Source organism: Mastigoproctus giganteus, chromosome 4 (assembly GCF_048544385.1).
Source record: "Mastigoproctus giganteus isolate SK-2022 chromosome 4, ASM4854438v1, whole genome shotgun sequence".
Classification (NCBI taxonomy): domain Eukaryota; kingdom Metazoa; phylum Arthropoda; class Arachnida; order Uropygi; family Thelyphonidae; genus Mastigoproctus; species Mastigoproctus giganteus.
Genome location: NC_143578.1, coordinates 203570720 through 203593957, shown reverse-complemented (window position 1 = coordinate 203593957; position 23238 = coordinate 203570720). Strand labels below are relative to the sequence as shown.

At 37.8% G+C, this 23238-nt stretch overlaps 1 protein-coding gene across 2 annotated transcripts in view; it reads left to right on the top strand.

Moving 5' to 3' along the window:
* Window positions 1-23238, top strand: part of LOC150087336 (golgin subfamily A member 2-like) — a 436198-nt gene that overhangs the window by 306736 nt on the left and 106224 nt on the right. For both annotated transcript variants that reach the window (XM_090371141.1, XM_090371142.1), the window contains 2 exons: window positions 3509-3658; window positions 5323-5451. In XM_090371141.1, coding sequence (XP_090227267.1) covers window positions 3509-3658; window positions 5323-5451 — 279 coding nt within the window. The remainder of the gene's footprint in view (window positions 1-3508; window positions 3659-5322; window positions 5452-23238) is intronic.

Sequence of the window (23238 nt, the reverse complement as noted above, 5' to 3'; positions counted from 1 at the left end):
TGACCACTGAAAAGTCCTCCAATTTCACAGCACACCTTCAAAAGCAGAGAAAAAGCTCTATGCAGTATTCCATAAATTTCTGTTGCAATTATCACTAATTTGATTCATGTTTACTACCCGGTAAAATATCTCATTTTAAAATTGACAAAATAGATTAAACACCTATTCAGTGCACTCTGATTCAGACTGACTGCAGATAAACTGGTAATCGATTAATTACATCTAGATGAGTAACCAGACACGATGAGTAACAACACTGCTGTTTCAAGATACAGTCAGTTCCCGAACATTTTGCTTACATATTGTATATAATCTTCTTTATTATAAGAGTTGCAAGGATTATAAAAATGTTTATTAATGTTAATTTCCTTGTCTGGAGGTTGTTACCATTAATCTTATACTGCATAAGTGAAAATCACATGTAATTAAAATGATGCAAATGTTTTTCTTTGCACTGTGTATTGAAGAGCCACCTGAAGAGTTTCAAGTCTATATGATGTTCCCCAAAATTTGATATTCTGATAAATGTGTTGAAGGGCAGGATAACACTTAGATATAAATTGTTTAAAAATGGACACTTTATTGCATGGGTTTCAAACAGCAAAGACACCTGAGAAAAAAATAACATTTATAAAGAGAGAGAGAGAGTTGTTGTTTGTTTGGTTTTTAGGAGCATTAGCAACTAAGGCCATATTGCTCCAGGGATATGCAGTGGTCATTCCCTGACCTTTCTGCATCCTCCGCATTTGGTAGTCACGGGCTCGAACCCCGGTCTAATCAAGGAGCTTGTGCTACGCACTGCTGCTGCTGCTCCTGCCCACCTGGCTGCGGAGGCGCCTGAGAGAGAGAAAGTGATACTAACCCACTCTTGTGCTTATGGGCGAAACATTAATTTGGAAGCAAAGTAATAATATAAAGCAACTTATGTTAAATTTGCCATATACATGTTATGGTATGTTTCTTCTAGACAGCCTTCTTAGGCTACAGCAAATAAAGTTTTAACAACAACTTTTATAGTCATTTTTCCTGGACCAATACCCCATGTTTGAAACAGAAGACAAAGTTGGATTGTATATGCCATAGAAATGAACAAAACTGAATGACAACTCTAATAAAATTAACTTTACAGACTTTTAACATTTGTAATTTTTAAGATTGAAAATATGTACAGCCAGGCTCAGCATAATGTGAGTTCGATTAACACGATTTTCAGTTAACGCTATTTGAAAAATTATACTACTTTTCACTTTACACGATGCAAATTTCCAGTTAACGCGATCTTTTTTTTTTTTTTTTTTATGCGATAGTTGAAAAAGATATTTGAATCGTGCATTAAGCTTACTGCGAGTCGTATGGTCAATAAACAAATATTTGCCTGCTGCCCGCCTCGGTGTGTTCCATCAACCATCGGAAGAAGAAGTGTTACTTGTTTGTCTCCTGCTAATAAAGTCAATGCACACTTGCATAAAAATTCAAATTTTAAATGAGCCAGATGAAAATGTTAACGTGAAGGAGATAACGGTAAAAGAATTAAATGAAATCTTTCGTATCACAGAGAACCTCAAACAAAAGGTTTGAGGTTTTCTGCGATATATATTTCGCCAGGGCCCAGAGAAGATTGTTGTTGTCGGCTATCAGAAATTGATTGATGAAAAGAGAAAGTCAATACTGTTCAAATATTTCCGCAAGAGTCATTTCTTCATTGTGTATTTTATGTCACATGTTCCCAAACTTTCTCGGTTCACAGCGCCCTTAGTGTATCAGTAATTTTTTTCAAGGCGCATCCAGACCAAAAGAAATACCTAACAGTTCAGTTTAGTAGTTAGGTCCAAACAACTTAATAAGAAATGCTGAAACTGAACTACCTCGAGCTAGTAGTTCGTGCGGTGTCTGTCAGATGCTGTGTTTCCCTCGAAAATTTAAAATACATATTCTGCGGTGCACAGTTTGGAACCACTGTTTTATGCAATAAACATTTAATTCCATAATGATTTTCATTATCTTTTACATTGTATACAGTTAAAAAGTTATTTAAAAGGTATTTTTAAAATTCTTTATGGGCATTCCAGAAGGTCAAGGACTAATTATAATTTTTCCTATTGATTATTATATTCGATTAACGCGTTTCCGTTTTGCACGATGCGCTCGCGGGACGAATTAATCGTGTTAATCGAGGTCAGCCTGTACTCTGTTGGCTGATTATTATTGATATTTCCTGTACTTTTAATATGTTAAGTATTTTATATAAAAAGAATTCTTAATAATTTAAAAGTGGTTTGAATTTATATTTTTTTTATTATTATTATTATTTTTTTTATTATGTAATGAATGTAAAATGTACAGGTTCTTAGCATTAGTTGAGGCATATGATGCAAGAAAGCAAGCTTATAAAGCATCAGCCAAAAAAAAAAAAAAAAAAAACATTTCATCCATCCAGTCACTCCAAATGTTTGTCTAGTTCAGCCTTAAATTTATTTAAGCTGTCAACTTCCACAACAACAGATGGAAGTCTGTTCCAGCAGTCAACTACTTGCTGGCTAAAGGGAAACTTCTACACATTTATCAAACTGTCTTTCCTCAATTTGAATCTGTGTCCCCTCAGGTTTGTAATCTGAGCAAGCGGAAGAATCCCGTCAGCTTTGAGGATGCTCAAACCATTTTAGGCATTATACACTTCAACAGATCACCTCACAGGTACCTAGCTTCTAGATGCTGCAACTTGCCGAACTTAAGCCTTTCTTGGTAAGAACATCTTCGTTCCTCTCACCAATCTTGTTGCCCTTCTTTGTATTTGTTCTAGCAACTTTACATCCTTCTTAAAATGAAGCCTCCAGACAGTACTCAAGGAATGGCCTGACAAGGAAATTGCCTTATACAAGGGAATAATTACTCTGTTGGCAAAGTCTTCTTGTCTACAAATATATTAATATCCAACCTAAATCTGATCAACGAAAATTTTATTCAATCCCTCTCTAGCAAAAACAGTATAATAATAGTAGTATATTAAAAAGTATCAGCTTTTTATACTGCAAGCTATGTGTCATAGCCAATTAGGTGGTCATAATTGAGTGATCACTGTATGTGCATGCAAACAGGAAGGCATATGTCTGAATGAACTGAAGTGTGAATATTTATAAGAAAAAAAAATGAAGTTATGCTGAAAAATAATGAAGTCTGCAAGTTGTGGCATTAGGAAGGTGGTAATTTTCACCACTGTTAGTTTTATGTGAATTGTCTTTTATAGCTTCCGCTAAAACTTTTTTTCCCTTGCTTAAGCCACAGGAAGTAGATCTGGAGGAAGCGAACTATAACATATGGCCAGTTTAACATGAATTGTACATTATTCTTTCCACACTCCATGTGTTTAATTTTAAGCTGAATCAAGCAGCAGTTAATCATTTTTGTTTTAATTATTTTTCTCTTTATACTTCATTGAGTAAAGTGAATACTTTAAAGCAGAAGATTTCTTATTTGCCTAGGTATATATTTGCTTTATTTATCTTTATAGCTTTCCCAAAAAGAAGAACAGATTGCAAAACTTGAACAGTCTACCACAAAAGAGGTGTACCAACAGAACTTAATTGCTGATCGCATGAGACATTTTGAAGCTCAAGGACATTTAAGTGAAATGTTACAACAGGAATTAACACAAGCACAGGTATATATTTTTATTTGCTTAATATGTAAGACATGCATGCATGTCTTACATATTAAAAGCCATGAAAGCCTGACCCAGGTATCTGGAAAGCTCAAATGACTGGAGCTTTCGATCACAATTAATTGGATCTGATCCAACACCAGTTGGATCTCATTCACTGTATCATTTTATAGAATAGCTTGTTTGCTCATATTTCACTAATACTAAACAATGGTTATACTAAACAGTTGACTCTATAGATGAGATAGCTTTGCACAAAGACTGGAGATGTAATCAAGTAACCCGAGGAAGGTGAGAATTGCAATACATTGTTTACAGTATCAAGATATATAGGGCCTAGCTTCTGAAATCTGCAACAACTTCTTAAAGTGATAAAAGGATTAAGCATAGACATACTCTTCATAATCCAGAATCAGAATATAGTAGAACCTGGTTAATTTAAAATTACAGGGATCAAAATACACTGCCCTACCATTAATATCTGGACACCTGCATATCTACAAATAATCTTTATTTAGAGGAAAACTGAGCACAGAAACCTTTAGCCTTTATGACAGTCTGTCATCTCCATGGAATGCTTTCCACTAGTTTTTTTTTTTTTTTTGTAAATGTCCTCTGATATTTTCTGCCTTTAAATTGGCGACCAGTTCATCTCTGTTTTTTGGGCAGTCTCTCCGCACATGCACCCAACAATCCAATTCATCCTATAAGTTCTCTGTAGGATTGAAAGCCCTGTACTGGCCAGTCCAACATTTTGACATTCATATCCCCGAACCAGCCTGTCACAACATGAGCTGTATGACATGGGGAATTGTCTTTCTGATACAGGTATGGGCCTTCCCCAACACGCTGTCACAACCATAGGTAATGCATTACTGTCCAGGACATCTAGATGAAAAAAACAAAAGATAAGTCAATACGGAAAGAACAGTTTATTGAATTTCAGCAATTGAAACTGGAAATTTGTAATGAATCTCTGACTGAAACATGGTAAAACCTCTTAGAACACAACCAGTATTCTTCCCTTAAAGCTGTCATTCCAAATTGTTTTCAATGTTAGGGTCTGCATAGCCAACTTTTTTTTTTTTTTTTTTTTTTCTGTGACTCAGCTGAAGGCCAAGAACCTGATCTTTTCTTTGTTGATATGAATCTAGAAGCTGAATTAAATTCTGAATGAATTTCATTACATGATGAGAGAAAGTGGATGCCAAATCTTTCATTGAAATAAATTTATTTAGGAAAAATTATCTGTCAAGATATAAGGCCTTCTGTATGTACTTGAATTTAAATGTCATTAGAGTTCTAAAATAAATTTATTTATAAAAAACGTTTTATTAATAGAGTGGCCATTTCACTCGTTAACTGGCCACAGAAATGGACAGGGAAAAGAACTCTTTGCCCACTGCTATTCTAAATAGATTGAGTGGCAATGAATTCTGAAAGGAATTATAAAGGAATTCCTTTATAATTAAAGTGATAAAGGAATCCTTTTATCACTTTAAGAAGTTGTTGCAGATTTCAGAATATATATATCTTGATACTGTAAACAATGTATTGCAACTCTCTGTTATATTACTTTATTAAATACTTTTTAAAATGTATATTTATTTATAACATGAAAAGAATTATCCATCTTTAAGTTTAGCACTGTGTTTGTGTTCCAGGAAAGAATTAATGCTCTATCAGCACAGAATACAGAATTGAGAATGGCATTAGCGAGACAAGCTGAAAATGCTGTTTATAGGGTTGATAATAACAAAGAAGAAAGAGATTCATCCAAAAAAAGTGATCTGGTAAGAAGAATTTATATGAAAACTTAATTACATATATCTGTACATATTAAACATAAAGAATGATTTAAAGAAATTCATGTATTAGAATGATTGAAACTCTTGCATCCTTTTAGTTACAAATGGTATTTTGTAGATATTCAGTTTTTACTCTTCTTAGTTAATGAATATGTTTAACAAATTTCCAGTGTCTGGTTATGCTGCCAATATTTCAGATCTAATTGCAAATTGATAATGAGCCAACTTATTTTATATGTACGTGTGTGCGTGCTCCATAATTAGAAATTAAAATTTCTAATTATGGAGGGCTGGTAGAAAAAATTTTGCAACCATATGATCTAGGAATCTCTACATTCTGTCACAAAATGTGTAGTGGTGAAAGCTATGACATAAAAGGAGTGGCTGTCAAAACCTTTTTTTTTTTCTTTTTTTTTTTTCCCTTTTATGAAAACTGCAAACACTAGAGGTGTTAGAACCTATAGTACTTAGTACCATGCATGGGTTGGAGGTTGAGAAGATGAAAGAAAATAATTGTTGACATTAGACTTGAACTTCTGTAGACTGTAATTTTCAGGAAATACGTATGAAGGAAGGTTGTTCCAGAAAATGGAAGTTGAATGAAGAAACAAGGAAATTGAAAGGTTGGTTCTGTTGAGTTTGAAGTTGGACAGTAAATGGATGTTGACTGGTGACCTTACAAATTCGGACTGTTTTGAAAGAGAGAGCAGGATTATAGAAGCCAATTCAAAAGAACAGTACCCATGGAAGTTTCTCTAGAAAAGCATGCAGCAGTAGTACGTTTATGAGACAGAGTGGAGAGACTCTGTTAGATATAAGTGATTAATTAACCTAACTGCCCTCTTCTGAATGGAATCTAGAAGCCTGAGAGAGGTTTTCGGGGTGCCGACCCAGATGTGGGAACAATATTCCATGGTAGGGAAGATTTGCGATTTATACAGTGAACAGCTGTTTGAAAGAAAAGTAAAGCTGAGAGTGCAATGAAAACAAAGTTTTTTTTTAGATGCACAGGAAACAATATTTGTAGTGTGCTTTTGCCAAGAGAGAGATTAGAAGTCAGGGTAATCCCCAAAAGAGATATATCATCTTGCCTAGAAATTGGAGTGCCACCAAAGATAAGCATGGGAGCAGAAGAACTCTTTTTGCGAGATATAAGACAGGACTGAGTTTTTGAAGAATTGAAATCAAATACTTGGTCCTTGATGTTGTCACAGAAATTCTCTCAGATATGCCAGACAAGCTGTACTTGCTACCTGGGAGTCTAAAACGCTGATGGAACTGATATTTGGGTAACATTCAAGTCAAGTGGACCCAATTTTGGTGAAGTCCGGACAGTCTGTGACACGGCCAGATCCTCTACCTGCACCTTCATGATGGTGGGACTGTTGGTAATCCTGGGTATAACCTCCATGCACAAGCACACTGTGGGTGACCACCAGATGTGAACCAACGTAAGCAGGGGTCAAGATGTGGCACCCACACCACATGCAGGAATGCCACCCCTCTGTGTTACCAGGCAATAATAGGTGGTAGATGACTCTCGCCAACCGGTGCAATACTACCACTTTGCTTATTGGAGGCTTGAAGTGGTGGAACCCATGTTTAGTCTCCAGAGCTAAGTTCAGGTCAACCCTTCCCCACCTATTCCATCATGCAGTATCACTGATGACTTTTGAGATTACGATGAACATCATGGCGAGATCCAACCTTCCTTACATTTCGAGGATACAGCTCTAAAACGGTGTTCACAGGCCGGCAGCTAGTTAGTACACCGGACCGAATCTATTGGTAACTCTTTAGGAGGCTTCCAGATCAGCTAGTGTATAATCTTGCTACCTCTACTCTGCCAGATAGTGACTGGAAGGAGTCCAAGTAGTGTGTATGTGGGGGGCATTATGTCAAGTTATGTCAAGAATCTGAGTATATTCTTACCATGTGAATGCCATATCCAAAAATTTTATTACTTCATACAGCATGCCCCTCACTTTTTCTCACTATTGAATACACCATGAATTGTCAAACTAATAGAGTAAGCTTATCTGCGAAAAGATCTAAACCTCTCAAACACTTCCTAGTTCATTTCACAAATATATGTGGTCTCAATTCTAATCTGAACGATGCCATTTCCACTTGCAGTTTGCCAAAGCCCATTTGCTTTTTCTGACAGAATCTAAGTTATCGGTTGATTCAAATACTGCTCATCTCAGTTACACAAATTATTCGCTGTATGAGTCCTTTCCCCTTAAAAGTGGTGCTTGTGCATATGACCATTCCAATATTCCCTGTCAGAGATTTGGTAATTTGGAATCTCCTTTTTTGATCTTCTCTGGCTTACAATCTGTCTACCTCATTGTGTCAAATTCATCTGTTGTCTCTACTGTTCTCCCAACTCCACTATCAACTGGTGCTCTTTGACTTCCTCTCTTTGCAACTTCACTGTCTCCAGTCCAACTTTCCTAACAGTGAGGTAATTTTCCTTAGTGATTTTAATGTTCACAACTCCAGCTGGTAGAGATACCGTGGCTTTTGCAATTATTAATCACCTTGCACAGATTGTTCATTTGCCTACAAGAATACCAGACAATCTTAACTATACAGCCAACACACTTGATATATTTCTCAAAAACAATCCTTCTAAGTACACATTCGAAATGAGGGATTCTTTAAGCACCTCAGATCACAACTTAGTGATTGTCTCTTCTCCAATGGAGCGTTTATCTCATGGCTATTCCCAACCTCGTATTGTTTGGCATTACAAGAATGCAAAATGGGATGACTTGCAAGATTTCTTTTCTTTTGCATTGGTCGGATTACTGTTTCAAAATTTCTGACATCAAAGTTTGCTCAGATCGTGTCAGTGAAATTATTCTTGTAGGAATGGAATCCTTTATTCCACACTCCACTTTAAAATCTCGTCCTTTATCTAAAATTTGGTTTTTAAATAAATGTGCTAAGGCTGTTCAAGAGAAGAATGTTTCATATCGTAATTGGCTTGTTTCCAATTTTTCAGTTTCATTTTCTGCCTACACCAAAGCTCGCAACAATTGTAAAACAGTTATTAATCAGTCCAAACTAAATTTTAAACAGGCTAAGAGTAGAAAACTAGCTTCTTGCCCTAATGGTAGCCGAGCATTCTGGTCTCTTACCAAAGCTGTTGGCCGCAACTTTTGCCGATCTCTGCTCCCACCTCTGTCAAAACCATGTGGTTCTGATGTCACTTCAGCCAAGGATAAAGCTGACCTGCTAGCATCCCCTTTTTCATCTAACTCATGTATTAATGATCTTGGTAAAACACCTACACCACCATTCCCAACACACTCCATGAAAGCCTCCTGTGGTCTTCCATCAAAAGGATGTCAGAAGGATTTTGACGAATCTTGATGCAAAGAAAGCTCCATGTCCTGATGACATTTCTTCACTTGCTCTCAATACCTGTGCTCCTGAACTTACTCATGTTCTTTGCTGCCTTTTTTCACTTTTTTATTCCATAGGTGTTTTTCCTTCTGCTTGGAAATTTGCTGATATCAGCCAGTTCCTAAAAAGAGTGACAGATCCCTCCCATCCAATTATCGTACTATTGCAATTACTTCTACTCTTTCTAAAGTAATGGAGAAATCAATTAACTGCCAACTCTTAAACTACCTAGAAACCTTCTGTCTGATCAATGATTGCCAGTATGAATTCCATCAGTGTCGATCCACTGTTGATTTCTGGGTTATGTTACTCATTTATGGACAAATTCAATGGAAAAGTTTGGTGAAACACAAGCTGTTGCTCTTGACATCTCAAAGGCTTTTGATCGTGTTTGACATAAAGGTCTTCTAAACAAGCTTCCATCTTACGGTTTTCCAACTGTTTTTTGTAATTGGTTATCCAGTTTTCTCTTTGTTTGCTCACTGAGGAGTGATTGTAGATGGCTCTCTCTTCTCCACTTATGCTGGTTTTCCCCAAGGTTCAATTCTTTCATCCACTCTTTTCCTCTTGTATATTAATGACCTTCCATTGACTGTAAATCCTATCCATAGTTTTGATAATGATAGCACGTTGCATTCCACTTGCTACCTGGGAGTCTGAATTTCCATTTTGAAAAACCAAGCCCTGCTCAATCAGCTACAACTTCTCAAATATCCGCTACCAATTCCTTAAATACCGATCTTCAGGTAATTCTCCAGTGGGGCAAAGACAACTTAGTTGATTTCAATCTTCTAAAACTTAGTCTTGTCTTATCTTGCAAAAAGGATTCTTCTGTTCCTATGCTTATCTTTGGTGATACTCAGATTTCTAGGCAAAATGATATATCTCTTTTGGGGATTACCCTGACTTCTAATCTCTCTTGGTACAAGCACATTACAAATATTGCTTCCTCTGCATCTAAAAAAACTTGATCTTCTCGGCATTACTTTTCTTCCAAACAACTGTTCAGTCTGTACAAATCGCAAATTCGCCCTACCATGGAATATTGTTCCTCCATTTGGGGCGGTGTCCCGAAAACCTCTCTCAGGCTTCTAGATTCCATTCACAAGAGGGCAGTTAGGTTAATTAATGATTCCTCTCTAACAGTCTCTCCACTCACTGTCTCATAGACACACTGTTTCTGCTGCCTGCCTTTTCTACAGATACTTCCATAGGCACTGTTCTTCTGAATTGGCTTCTATAATTGCTATTCTCTCATTCAAAACAGTCCGAACACATGCCACCACCAGCCAACATTCATTTACTGTCCAACTTCAAATTCACAGAACCAACTTTTCATCTTACTCGTTTATTTATTCATTCAACTGCCGTTTTCTGGAACTATCTTCTTTCATATGTATTTCCTGAAAAATTACAGTCTACAGAAGTTCAAGTCTAATGTCAAAAAATATCTTCTTTCATCTTCTCAACCTCCAACTCAAGCACGGTACTAAGTACTATAGATTCTAATACCTCTCGTTTGGGATTTTCAAAAAAAAAAAAAAAAAGTTCTTTGCCCCACTGGAGAATTCCTGGAGATCCCCATTCCCCATTTAAGGAATTGGTAGTGGATATTCGAGAAGTTGAAGCTGCTTAAGCAGGGCAAGATTTCTCAAACTGGAAAGTGGAATGCAATGTGCTATCATCAGCAAAACTATGGATAGGGTTTCCGCTCAATGGAAGAAGGTCATTAATATAGAGGAAGAGTGGCGGAAAGAACTGAACCTTGGGGGGACACAAGCATTAGTGGAGAAGTTAGAAGATAGAGAGCCATCTACCATCACTCTCGGTGAGTGGTAAGAAGGAAAACTGGATAACCAATTACAAAAAACAGTTAGCAAACCATAGATGGAAGCGTATTTTGAAGAACTTTATGCCCAACATGATAGAAAGCCTTTGAGATGCCAAGAACAACTGCTTGCTTTTCACCAAACCTTTCCATTTAATATATGTCCATAAATTGACAACATAAGCAAGAATATCACCAGTGGATCGATCGACACTGATGAAATCCATACTGGCGATCGTTGATCAGATGGAAGGTTTCTAGATAGTTTAAGAGTTGGAGGTAAATTGATATCTCGATTACTTTAGAAAGAGTAGAAGTAATTGCAATGGGACAATAATTGAATGGGAGGGATTTGTCACCCTTTTTAGGAACTGGCTTGGATATGAGCAAATTTCCAAGCAGAAGGAAAAACACCTTTGGAATAAGAAAGTGAAAAAAGCAGAAAAGAACAGGAGTAAGTTCAGGAGCACAGGTTTTGAGAACAAATGGAGAATTGCCATCAGGACCTGGAGTTTTCTTAGCATCAGGATTCGTCAAAATCCTTCTGACATCCTTTTGACGGAAGACAACCGCAGGCATTGAATGGGTAGTGTTTCACAAAATTGATTAGTAAATGAGTTGGAATAAAATTGGAATGCTAGCAGGTCTGCTTTATCCTTGGCTGAGGTGACAACAGAACCATCTGGTTTGGACAGAGGTGGGAGCAGAGATGGGCAAAAGTTGCGGCCAATAGCTTTGGCAAGAGACCAGAATGCTTGGCTACCATTAGGGGAAGAAGCAAGTTTTCTACTCCTAGCCTGTTCAAACTCTAGTTTGGACTGATTAATAACTGCTTTACAATTGTTGCGAGCTTTGGTGTAGGCAGAAAATGAAACTGAAGAATTAGAAACAAGACAATTACGACATGCAACATTCTTCTCTTGAACAGCCTTAGCACATTTATTGGAAAACCAAGGTTTAGATAAAGAACGAAATTTTAAAGTGGAGTGTTAAATAAAGGATTTAATTCCAAGAAGAATAATTATACTGATGCGATCTGAGCAAACGTTGACATCAGATGTTTTGAAACAGTAATCCGACCAAGGAAATGAAGAAAAGAAATCTATCAGGTCATCTCGTTTTGCATTCATGTAATGCCAAACAACATTGGGTTAGGAATAGCCATGAGATAAAGGCTCCACTGGAGAAGAGTCAATCACCAAGTTGTGATTCTGAGGTGCCTAAAGGACCATTCACTTCGACCGTGTACGTAGAAGGGTTGTTAGTGAGAAAAGATCAAGTGTGTTGGCTGTATGGTTAGGATTGTCCGGTATTCTGGTAGGTAAATGAACAATTTTTGTGAAGTCAATAATAATTGCAAAAGCCTCAACATCTCAACCAGCTGGGTCTGTGTGACTAGAAAACGGAAGCCAGCTGGAGTTGTGAACATTAAAATCACCAGGGAAAATTACCTCACTGTTAGGAAAGTTGAACTGGAGAAAGTCAAGTTGCAAAGAGTTCCAAGTGATTAGAGAAGTTGGGAGAATGATAGATGAATTTGACAGAATGAGGTAGAGAGATTTTAAGCCAAAGAAGATCGAAAAGAGGAGATTCCAAATTACCAAGTAGCTCACAGGTAATATCGGAACGGACATAGGCACAAGTACCACCTTTGAGGGGAAAGGAATCATAGCAAATAATTTGGGCAACTGATATGAGCAGTGGTTGAGTATAATCTCAGTAAAATCTAAAATGATAATCGAGATTCTATCAGAAAAAGTACATGGGGTTTGGCAGACTGTAAGTGGAATTGGACGTCATTGAGATCACAAATGATACCACGTATATTTGTGAAATGAACTAGGGAAGTGTTTGGGAGGTTTAAATCTTTTCACGGATAAGTTTGCTCTATTAGTTTGACAATTCATGGTGTATTCAATTTTAAGAAAAAGTGGGGAGGGGGCCATGCTGTATGAAGTGGTATTAAGCTTTCATGAATACCACCGCGTACAGCATATTGTACATGGTGGTATCCATGAAAAAAGACGTCAAACATAAAACAAAGACATCAATCATACTGCATGATGGAAGAGATGGGGAAGGATTGACTGGAACTTAGCTCTTAAGACTAAACATGGTTCCACTACTTCAAATGTCCAATAAGCAAGGTTGTGGTATTGCACTGGTTGATGAGAGCCATCGACCTCCCTCCTAGTATTGCCTGGTAACACAGAGGGCAGCATTCCTCCGTGTTGTATAGGCACCACACCTCGACCCCTGGTTACGTTTTTTCACACCACGGTGGTCACCCACAGTGTGCTTGCGCATGGGGTATTACTAACAGTCCCACCATCGTGAAGGTGCAAGCAGAGGATTTGGCTGTCATAGACCATCTGGACTTCGTCGAAATTCGGCCTGCTTGACTTGAGCGTCACCCAAATATCAGTTCCATCACCGTGTTAGACTCCAAGGTAGCAAGCACAGTTTGTCTGGCATATCTGAGAGAATGTCTGTGACAAGCTCAAGGACTAATGGTTCAATTTATGCTTAACTTTTTTACACTCCAGGACAGCCACCAGTTAACAAGAGTTTTTAACTTTGATAATGCTATTCAGACAGTGGAACATGCATATTAGCATTAGTATAGGCATATGATGCAAGAAAGCGAGCTTATGCAGCATCAGCCAAAAAAAAAAAAAACCACTTCCATTTCACCCCTCCGTTCGTTCGAAATACCTGTCCAGCTTAGCCTTAAATTTATTTAGGCTATCAACTTCCACAACAAAGGATGGAAGTCTGTTCCACCAGTCAACTACTTGCTGGCTAAAAGCAAATTTCCGCACATCTATCCTACATCTGTCTTTCCTCAATCTGAATTTATGCCCTCAGGTGATTATTCTGAGCTAGAGGAAGAATCTCATCGGCATTGAGCCTAGGCTCAAGGGGTAGAATTTTTTTCAGCCTGGACTGTACTTGTTAACAGGAGAGATTGCTGCTACAGAGATGGGATACACTAAAATAGAAAGGGTGCAAGAATATTTGCTGATGCTATTGAGGCAGTGTTAGGTGGGTCGGAAAACTGCTAGCTTGGGAGGAGACAAAGACTATTAGAATGAGCAGAAGCCTGAAAAACAAGATGCATGATATTTCAGAGACTGCTGGGAGCCATTGCGGTACAAGTAAACACATAGGTTGTGTTAGGGTAGCTAAGAATAGAAACAGGTGCAGGTATACTTGCGTGTACACCAATGGTAGGAGTTTAGTAAATAAATTTGATGAATTTGAGGTATTGCTCAAAACATCAAAGGCAGATATTGTTGGGATATCAGAGACGTGGTGTCACACAGATATAAGGGAGGCAGAACTGGAATTTGGGGAGTACAACGTCTACAGAAAGGATAGACAGGATAGGAAGGGGGGGAGGGGTTATGCTATTAGTTAAGAAACACATAAAAACCAAGGAAGCGAAGCCAGTCGACATCGCTGGACAGTGCAGTGTTGAGTCAGTTTGGTGTGATATAAGCATTGGGAGATCAAAATTGAGAGTAGGAGTGTGCTATAGGCCTAATGACTCTATAGGCCTAATGTGCTATAGCCTAATGAGTATAATAAGAAACTACAGGGAAATAGAGTGGGCCAGTAAATCATTATTGTCTTATAATGGGAGATTTTAATTTCCCAGATATTGTCTGGAATTTGGGGCTGGTTACTCACACACTAGCAGGGCTTTTGTGGATTTATTGGATGATTGTTTTCTACATCAGCATGTTTGGGAGGCAGCTAGAGGGAGTAATAATCTTGATTTGATTATCAGCAGTGATTCTTCATGCATTAAGAATCTGCAGATAAATGAACCACTAGGTGGCAATGATCACAGTGTGCTGAAGTGGGATTTACTCAAAGAGGTAACTACCATTATAGGTAAAGGGAAGGGTTATTGCTTCCGTAAAGGCGACTACGATGGACTGAGACAGTATTTAAATTCTATACAGTGGGACCAACTGATGATGTTACCAACAGCAAATTCAAAATGGGAAGCATTCAAAGAACTTATCTTGGAAGCTACTAGGCTTTACATACCAACTAAGAAATATTGTTCAAGGTTTAGGCCAAAATGGATGTCAGATGAACTAATGAGGCATATGGCAGAGAAGAAAAATGCATGGAATACTTACAAATTAACACATGACACAGAAGCCTATGATAGATACAAGTTGATATGCAACCAAGTTACAAAGGAGGTTAGGCAGGCAAAGGCAGATTACGAGAAATCCTTGGCAAGGGATGCAAAGAAAAACAGCAAAGAGTTCTCTACTTATGTAAACTCTAGAAGGAAGGGGATGAATCAGATTGGTCCACTTGATATTGATGGGTCAACTGTTGATGATCCTGCTCAGGTAGCTAACAAACTAAATGAATATTTTGCATCGACATTCACACATGAGGAGTTGTTCAGTGAGGGGAATGCCAGAGGTGTATTCAACTCTAGCAGTAAGCTAGAGAATCTTGAAATAACTGGGAGTAAAGTGGAGGAGAAACTGTTGAAGATAAACACAAGAAAGGCACCCGGGGTGGACGGGATCTATCCAGTTATATTAAAGGAAGCAGCAAAGGAAGTAAGCAAACCCTTAGCCATAATTATGAGAGCTTCCTTGGACTCATGGGAGGTATCCATAGACTGGAAATGTGCAAATGTGACCCCAATTCACAAAGGAGGATCAAAGGCTGACACAAGTAATTATAGACCTGTGAGCTTAACTTCTGTTCCAGGAAAATTAATGGAGGCACTGGTTAAAGAAGCACTGCAGGATCATTTAGACAAGACTTCAGTTATAGCTCGGACACAGCATGGTTTTGTTAAGGGGAAGTCTTGCCTGACCAGTTTGATTGGATACTATGATGCAGTCACAAAAGAACTGGATGCAGGGAATAGCTTTGATATTATATACTCGGATCTTAGAAAGGCTTTTGATACTGTTGCACATGGAAGATTGCTACACAGATTGGAGCAGCGTGACATTGGAGGCAAATTGCTGCTATGGATAAAGGGGTGGTTGAGGGGGAGAAGACAGAGAGTGGTAATCAATGGACACTGCTCATCGTGGACTAATGTTATTAGTGGAGTCCCTCAGGGCTCAGTGTTGGGTCCATTATTGTTTTCTGTATTTATAAATGATATTGATGATGGTATATCAAGCTTAATGTCCAAGTTTGCAGACGATACAAAGGTTGGCAGGGTTGTCAAGGACACGACTGACACTATCCTGCTGCAACAGGATCTGGAAAGGTTGAGCAGATGGGCTGAGAGGTGGCAAATGAAGTTTAACATTGACAAATGTAAAGTAGTACACATGGGAAACAGCAACCCCAGAGCAACGTATCAACTCTGTGGTACTACACTGACAGTGGTAGAGAATGAAAGGGACTTGGGGATGGTTTTGCAGGCAGATATGAAGTTCTCTGAGCAGTGCAGACGGGCTGCAAGAGTAGTCATGGAGTATTGTCAATGATATACAGGAATTTTTCCAGCAGGGATAAGGAGGTGATTATTCCCTTGTATAAGGCAATGGTCAGGCCACACCTAGAGTACTGTATACAGGTCTGGAGGCCTCATTTCAGGAAGGATGTAGAGCTGCTGGAATGAGTACAGAGAAGGGCAACAAGATTAGTGAATGGAACAAAGGGGTGCTCTTACGAAGAAAGGCTTAAGTTTTGCAAATTACAGTGTCTGGAGACTAGGCACCAGCGAGGTGATCTGATAGAGGTGTATAAAGCCTTGAATAGTTTGAGCATGCTCAATGCTGATGGGATTCTTCCTCTAGCTCAGAATAATCACCTGAGAGGGCATAAATTCAAATCGAGGAAAGACAGATGTAGGATAGACGTGCGGAAATTTGCCTTTAGCCAGCGGGTGGTTGGTTGGTGGAACAGACTTCCATCCCTTGTAGTGGAGGTTGATAGCCTAAATAAGTTTAAGGCTCAGCTGGACACATATTTTGAACGAACAGAGGGGTGAAGTGGAAGTGGGTTTTTTTTTTTTTTTTTGGCTGATGCTGCATATGCTTGCTTTCTTGCATCAAATGCCTCTACTAATGCTAATGCTACTCAAACCATTCAAGGTTTTATACACCTCTATCAGATCACCTAGCAGGTGCCTATTTGCCAGACACTGTAATTTGCAAAACGTAAGCCTTTCTTCATAAGAGCAACCCTTATTTTATAATAGCTTATAGATTTAAATGTGTGTTGTATATCTGCAACTACGTGCCTACCTCAGAACTCTGCTCACCCTTCAGGATCATTCACAGTAATAGTTTACATATTAGCTAATTACTAAAGATAATATTAAAGCATATTATTTTCAAGTTGCTAGTTTATCATTGCTCCATCTGCTTTAATATTAATAGATAATAACTAGTATTGTTTTTATATTAATATTAAGGTAAAAATATGCACCTAATAAGTGAATTAGCAGTAGCTTTTTAATCATTCAACAAGACCCACCTTTTCAGAGTTGTTAACAATAATAACCTATGAACAAGTTAGTTAATGTGCGCAGTATATTACATTTCAGGCTCATTTGGAAATAATAATAATGCATGCTTTATTTAAACAAAAAAAAAGAGGGGATCAATAACAGTGGCATATCTTCCTGAACTGAGAGCATTTTGTTTCTGTGCATCTGCCATATTGCCCATTCATTCTTCCAATCAGCAATCAAACAATACCCAGTGCTTCAGCTAGAATATCAGGTATATGAATAATTTCTGGATTTCTATTCTTATTTTAATGAAATTTTTGAAGTCGTGAGAAATTGTTCTGATTATTTTAACATACATCACATTACCTGCCTGCTCACCAATGAAAGGCCACAAGCTTTGAAACAGTGCTGTCTGAGGTCTGAGTAGTGGTACCCACCAAGAATAAGTATTAAGTCTTTTCTCTATTAGTGAAGCATTACTTATTCAAGGCAGTGCAATACATGGTAACTCGTTGTGAACAAGGAGCACAATACGAGATACAGATGAAATTATGCCCTTTGCATAATTTTCGTAGTTTTGACGTGAATAATGTATATGTTGAGGGTACCCTACTCTGCTCAGGCTGTCACGGAAAGTGAAACGTCTAACTGCTGTTATACCTCTGAAAATAATGGACAATGGTATAAACAATTTATACCTATTCTGTCGGGTATATAATACCGTCAATGAATATGCAAGAAAAAATTAGAAATTTTGATATTTAATATAATTTTTTTCGAAAAATCTAAAAAGTTCACATTTTGATCATTTGCCGTTGTACATTGGTTACTTGCACTTTCAATAACTTGTAAACTATGATAGATAGACATAAACAGTAAACAACAATTGTTCAATAGGAAACATAGTTTTTATCTTTATAAATAGTTTTGATGTAGCTCTTATGGTTTCCGAATAAGATTGATGCAAAGTTGAAGAGTTGAAAAAATCGAGAATTTTCACTTTTGTTTTTGCAATATCTTGAAAACTGTAAATTTTAGACAAAACAGTAAGCAATAAAATTGTTGCCCTTTGAGAGCTCTACAAGGATATATAACTAGATTTCAAATCGGATTTTTAGTTTTCCAGAGTTGAACAACTCGTTAAAGTAACTACTTCTTCGGTTATTTTGCATTTGTTGAGCAGTGCGGTTGTGTTTCATTTAGTTGTGTGACGATGCCAAAAGTTTCGTCAACTAAACATGTTCAAAGATATCAACAAAATCACAAATCTAACGTTGAAAAACAAGTACCAAAGTCGGCAGCGGAACGCGAGAGAGAGAGAGCGCGTTGTAAGCGTAAACACGAGTAAGGTCAATTAGAGCAGATGTCCGGCCATCAGCATCGAAAAGAAAAGTGCAATCAGTGAATGAAGATCGTCAAAAGTGTTATACATTAGTTTCAGAAGAATTTGAAAGAATGTTTTTGAACAACTCGTTCAGATATGTCTGCAGTGTTTGCGACAGACTGTGGTTTCAGAATGATTTCAGATTACCAAAGCCACACCATATACAAATTCTTGAAGATGAATTTCCAGAAGCAGAAAATGTGGCATCGTTTATGCTTTGCAATACATGCTTCACAAGCTTAGAATCAGGAAATGTACTGTCGTTATCAAAGTCCAACGGCTTCATATATCCGTTTCTGTCGAATTTATCGCCGCTCGATTGTATAAGCGATTGGTTGGTTTCAGCTAGCTTGCCATTCACGCAGATTCAACGCTTGCAATATGAAACTGGCAGCTATGGTATCGTCAGACAAGTCATTAATGTTCCAGTCAATATTAATTATATGGTTAGACAGTTGCTTCGTGCTTTAGACGACGATTATGCATTCAATGTTCACATCAAGAAGCATTTGATTCATAAATCGACTTACTTGCAAGGATATGTGAGAAAAGAAACGGTCAAATTCTGGCTAAGGTATTTAATGAATACTTCTCTGTACAAACGTTATAACATTACAGTTGATCATCAGTTGCTTGCTACAGTTTCATCGAGAGTCACTAATAGCGAACAAGTAGACAATGTAGAGAAGATTGTGTCATCTGAAAGTGACATCGAATTACTTATGGCACAGCAACACGCTTTACTTTGGAATGAAGACAGATATCTTGCAATTGCTCCTGGGCAACACAATCAATCGATGTTGATAGTTTACAATGAACATGCTGAGGAACTGTCATTTCCAGCGATATACTTAGGCCATCCACGTAGATTTAAAGATGGATTACGTGTTACTCCCTTTATGATAGCGAAATAAGATGAAAAGATCGCCGAGGAGTAACGCCACATCACATTCTATACATGGCAATCAATTTTATGCTTGAGAATAACTGAAGATTTATATTCCACTTTCAAATGCGTTGCAGAAATTTCCAACAAAACAAAACGTGTGATAGAGACACATGTGTCAAATGTAACTTGTTGTTTCTCAAATCCATTCAAAATTCTGTACACTACTGGTCTCAACACAAGAAAGATGTCTTTGCTATGATCAGACAACTTGGTAAACCGACCATGGTTCTGACATTGAGTGTGACGGAGGTTCACTGGCCACATCTCTTGAAAACACTTTACAGACTAAACAGTAGCGAAGATACAGAAGTTGACGCTCCAATGAAAGAATTGATAGCTTTGCAGCATACTAAGCTAGTCACCGAGGATCCAGTCACATGTGTAATATACTTCATTAAGCTAGTTGTCGTTATAATGTATGTACTGCAATCAAAAGATAAAATCCTTTTGAGAAATTCAAAGTAATCCATTTCTTCAAACATATAGAGTTCCAGCATCGTGGCAGTCTGCATGCTCACATTTTGCTGTCGCTACAAAACAATCCTAAAGAATTGGTTCTTTAGGATCGTTTTGATCCTAAAGAACCAATTTAGGAGAATTAGGAGATCCTAATTCTCCTTGATCCTAAAGACTGTAGAAATAATAGATGACTTGTGCAGCGTCGATGCTTCGGATCTTCCGACGTCTTACTCAAATCAAGTGCGCAAGCATACGTTTACTTGTTTCAAGAAGAATGATGATCGATGCAGATTCAACATTCCATATTGGCCTATGGATCAGACTCGTTTTAATACCGATGAACACAATCAACGTTCAAGTTTCACACGGCGTTTTCAACAATATAAGAAAGATCTTGAAGAAAAACATTATGATATACTTGAGCAGTTTCTAGAAGAGCACAAGTTGAATGTAAAAATTACTTGGATGTTGTTCAATCAGAATTGATGAGACCTACCGTTCTAATGAAAAGAAATATGACACAACTTTGGACGAATACCTTCAATCCTTGGATAGCTGGTATATTAAAGTCGAACATCGATTTACAGTTCATACTCAAGGAACATTCATGCGCATCATGGTTTGTAGAATATGTTTACAAAACCAACCTAGGCATAAACCATTTGCATTGAGAGTTGATTAAATTGCAAGAAGAGTATCCAGATCTTGTTAAAACCCGTTAGCATTAAAATGTTGAACAGCATTGAAATGAACTCGCAAGAGGCAGCTTGGTATTTGCTTTGCCAGCCAATGTAGAGAAGTCAGGCGCACAACTTGCTTAACAACGCATTCGTCGCCTCCACGTCGACGGGGAAGGTGGCTGTAGCAATCAATGGTACCACAGTTAATTCACCGTTCAAAGTTGGTATGATGCGAATACACAGTGGTCTTGCTCGCGAAACTTTGCACCTCTATCGTAACGTATTTCAAAACGTTCAAGCAGTAGTCATCAATGAAGTTAGCATGATCGGAGCTGACATTTTGCATACAACCAATGCCAGACTGCAAGAGATCACTGGAGAATTCGATAGTGTTTGGTAGTTTAGATATCATATTTCGCAGATTTGTGTCAGTTGCCGCCAGTGAATGCAAGGCAAATACTCAAGCATCATAAGAATTCCATCGGTGGTGCAATTTTGTGGCAGTCTCAGTTTCTTTCCACTGGTTCAAGTAATGAGACAGAGTGATGTTGTATTCTCCGGCATGTTAACTAAAATTGGCAACGGCGAAACGTTAGACGTTGAAGAAAAGAAGTTAATCGAAAGTTGATTTAGACACAAGACTGTCACGGAACAAGTACCAAATGCTGTTTGTTTGTTTGTCTCGTTGTAACAACGATTTTGGTCAATATAATGCTCAAGCGTTGGAAGGAAAGACTGCCATCCATTGTACAACCAACAATCACTTCACTGGTTACAAGAGTCATGAACAGTTAACTCGTATGTGAACAAAACTCCATCATATGAGCGTAGCAGAGACCAGAGGTTTGCCATATGTATTGTATCTATTGACTGGAAAACCTTACACTATCACTACAAATGTCGATGTTGAAGATGGTTTGGTCAGTGGATCGATCGGAACTTTACAGCACGTTGAGATGGAAGAAACAGAAATCAAAAGTTTGTGGTTACATTTCGAAAGCAAGAATGTTGGAAATAAAAGTCGTCTCAAGTCTCGCCTGCCAATATTGTCGCATCGTGGCATATTAAAATCTGGTTGGACTCAGATTACGAGACGTTCCACCACAGTATCTTTCAAAAGCAAAATAAAAAACCAATGTTCTTTGGTTGAAGCTTGTGCCATGATGGTTCATAAATCTCAGGGTGGAACTTTCAAAGAAATCGTATTCGATTATGATAAGCCTCGAACAGACACTGGTATACGTTGCATTGTTGAGAGTTAGAAGCATCAATGGCCTGTACATCAGAAATCAGAAAGAAGACTTTACGCTCTACCATGCTCACGGTTGTAACGCACCTAAGATGCAAGATCTTCGAACTGAATTGAAACATTTGAATAACCATGATTTGGAAACACTACAACTGCATTACAATTTTGGGATCAAGTTGCTTTATTGAGTTTCAGAATGGTATTGTTGAATTCATAGAGTTTGAAATTTCATAGTGAAGACATTACGACTGATCCAGTTCTCGTGGATCTTGGCATTAAATGAAACATGGCTTGAAAACAATGAAAATGTTGATGTTCGAGGATACAAACATATCACGCAATTCAAAAGACCTTCTGTGTCATCTGGTTTTGTTGCGATATACAATAAAGTCAAATCGACAATATACTCATTACCGTGGATGCAGATTCGCTATGGCAAATGATTGGTACAGATAATTGTGGAGACATTTGTGCAGCTGAAGTTGAAATAAATGGACAGAAGACTTTGCTTGTAGCATTCTACATCTCACCTGATTCAACATTGGAACAGATTAGAGTTTTCTTAATATCCGATTGAGTGATTTATATGCCAAAGTTTAGAGACATACCTAAAGTTGTAAGGAAATTCAATTTTAAAAAGATCCGAATAATTTTAGTGGGTGATTTCAACATTGACGTTAAGAAACCTGAAAATGATCCATTCCTCAATTTCATAGAATCAACATTCGATCTTAAACTCGCATCAGATCCTACAAATATACTACACATGTTCAATCAGTTATTGACTTGGTCTTCAATCACAATGTTAATAGTTTGAATTGTTTCAACTATGTATCCTACTTTGGTTACCACAAACCTTTATTGTTGATTGTAAATGAAAATACCAAATAAAATAAAACTGATTTTATTAAGGTTAAATTGTATTTTTTTCATTTCGCAAGACGATATTCACGGATCCACCTTCTGCTCCATGGAGCAGCGTCAATTTTTTCTTTGAGTTGTCTATGGTGTATCTACACCTATATTCTATAGATACTCTTAAAATATTATGCGTTACATTATATTACATACTGAAAGGACAGAATTCGTGGGGCTCCTGGGTAACATGATGCTGTCACCCCTCTTGCACCGCTGGACTGGTATATAGGTACATTGCATTCACGTAGATGATAATTCAATGTCAGTATGCATAAACGTCGTGAGTTAACTGACTTTGAAAGAGGGATGATAGTCGGTGGCCGACTCATCGGTCACTCTATTGCAGAGGTGTGTGCATAGTATTAGGGTTAAGCGCCACCTGTGGTTTCCCACATCTGTGCCATATGGTCGCTGTGAAGGAATACAGTACT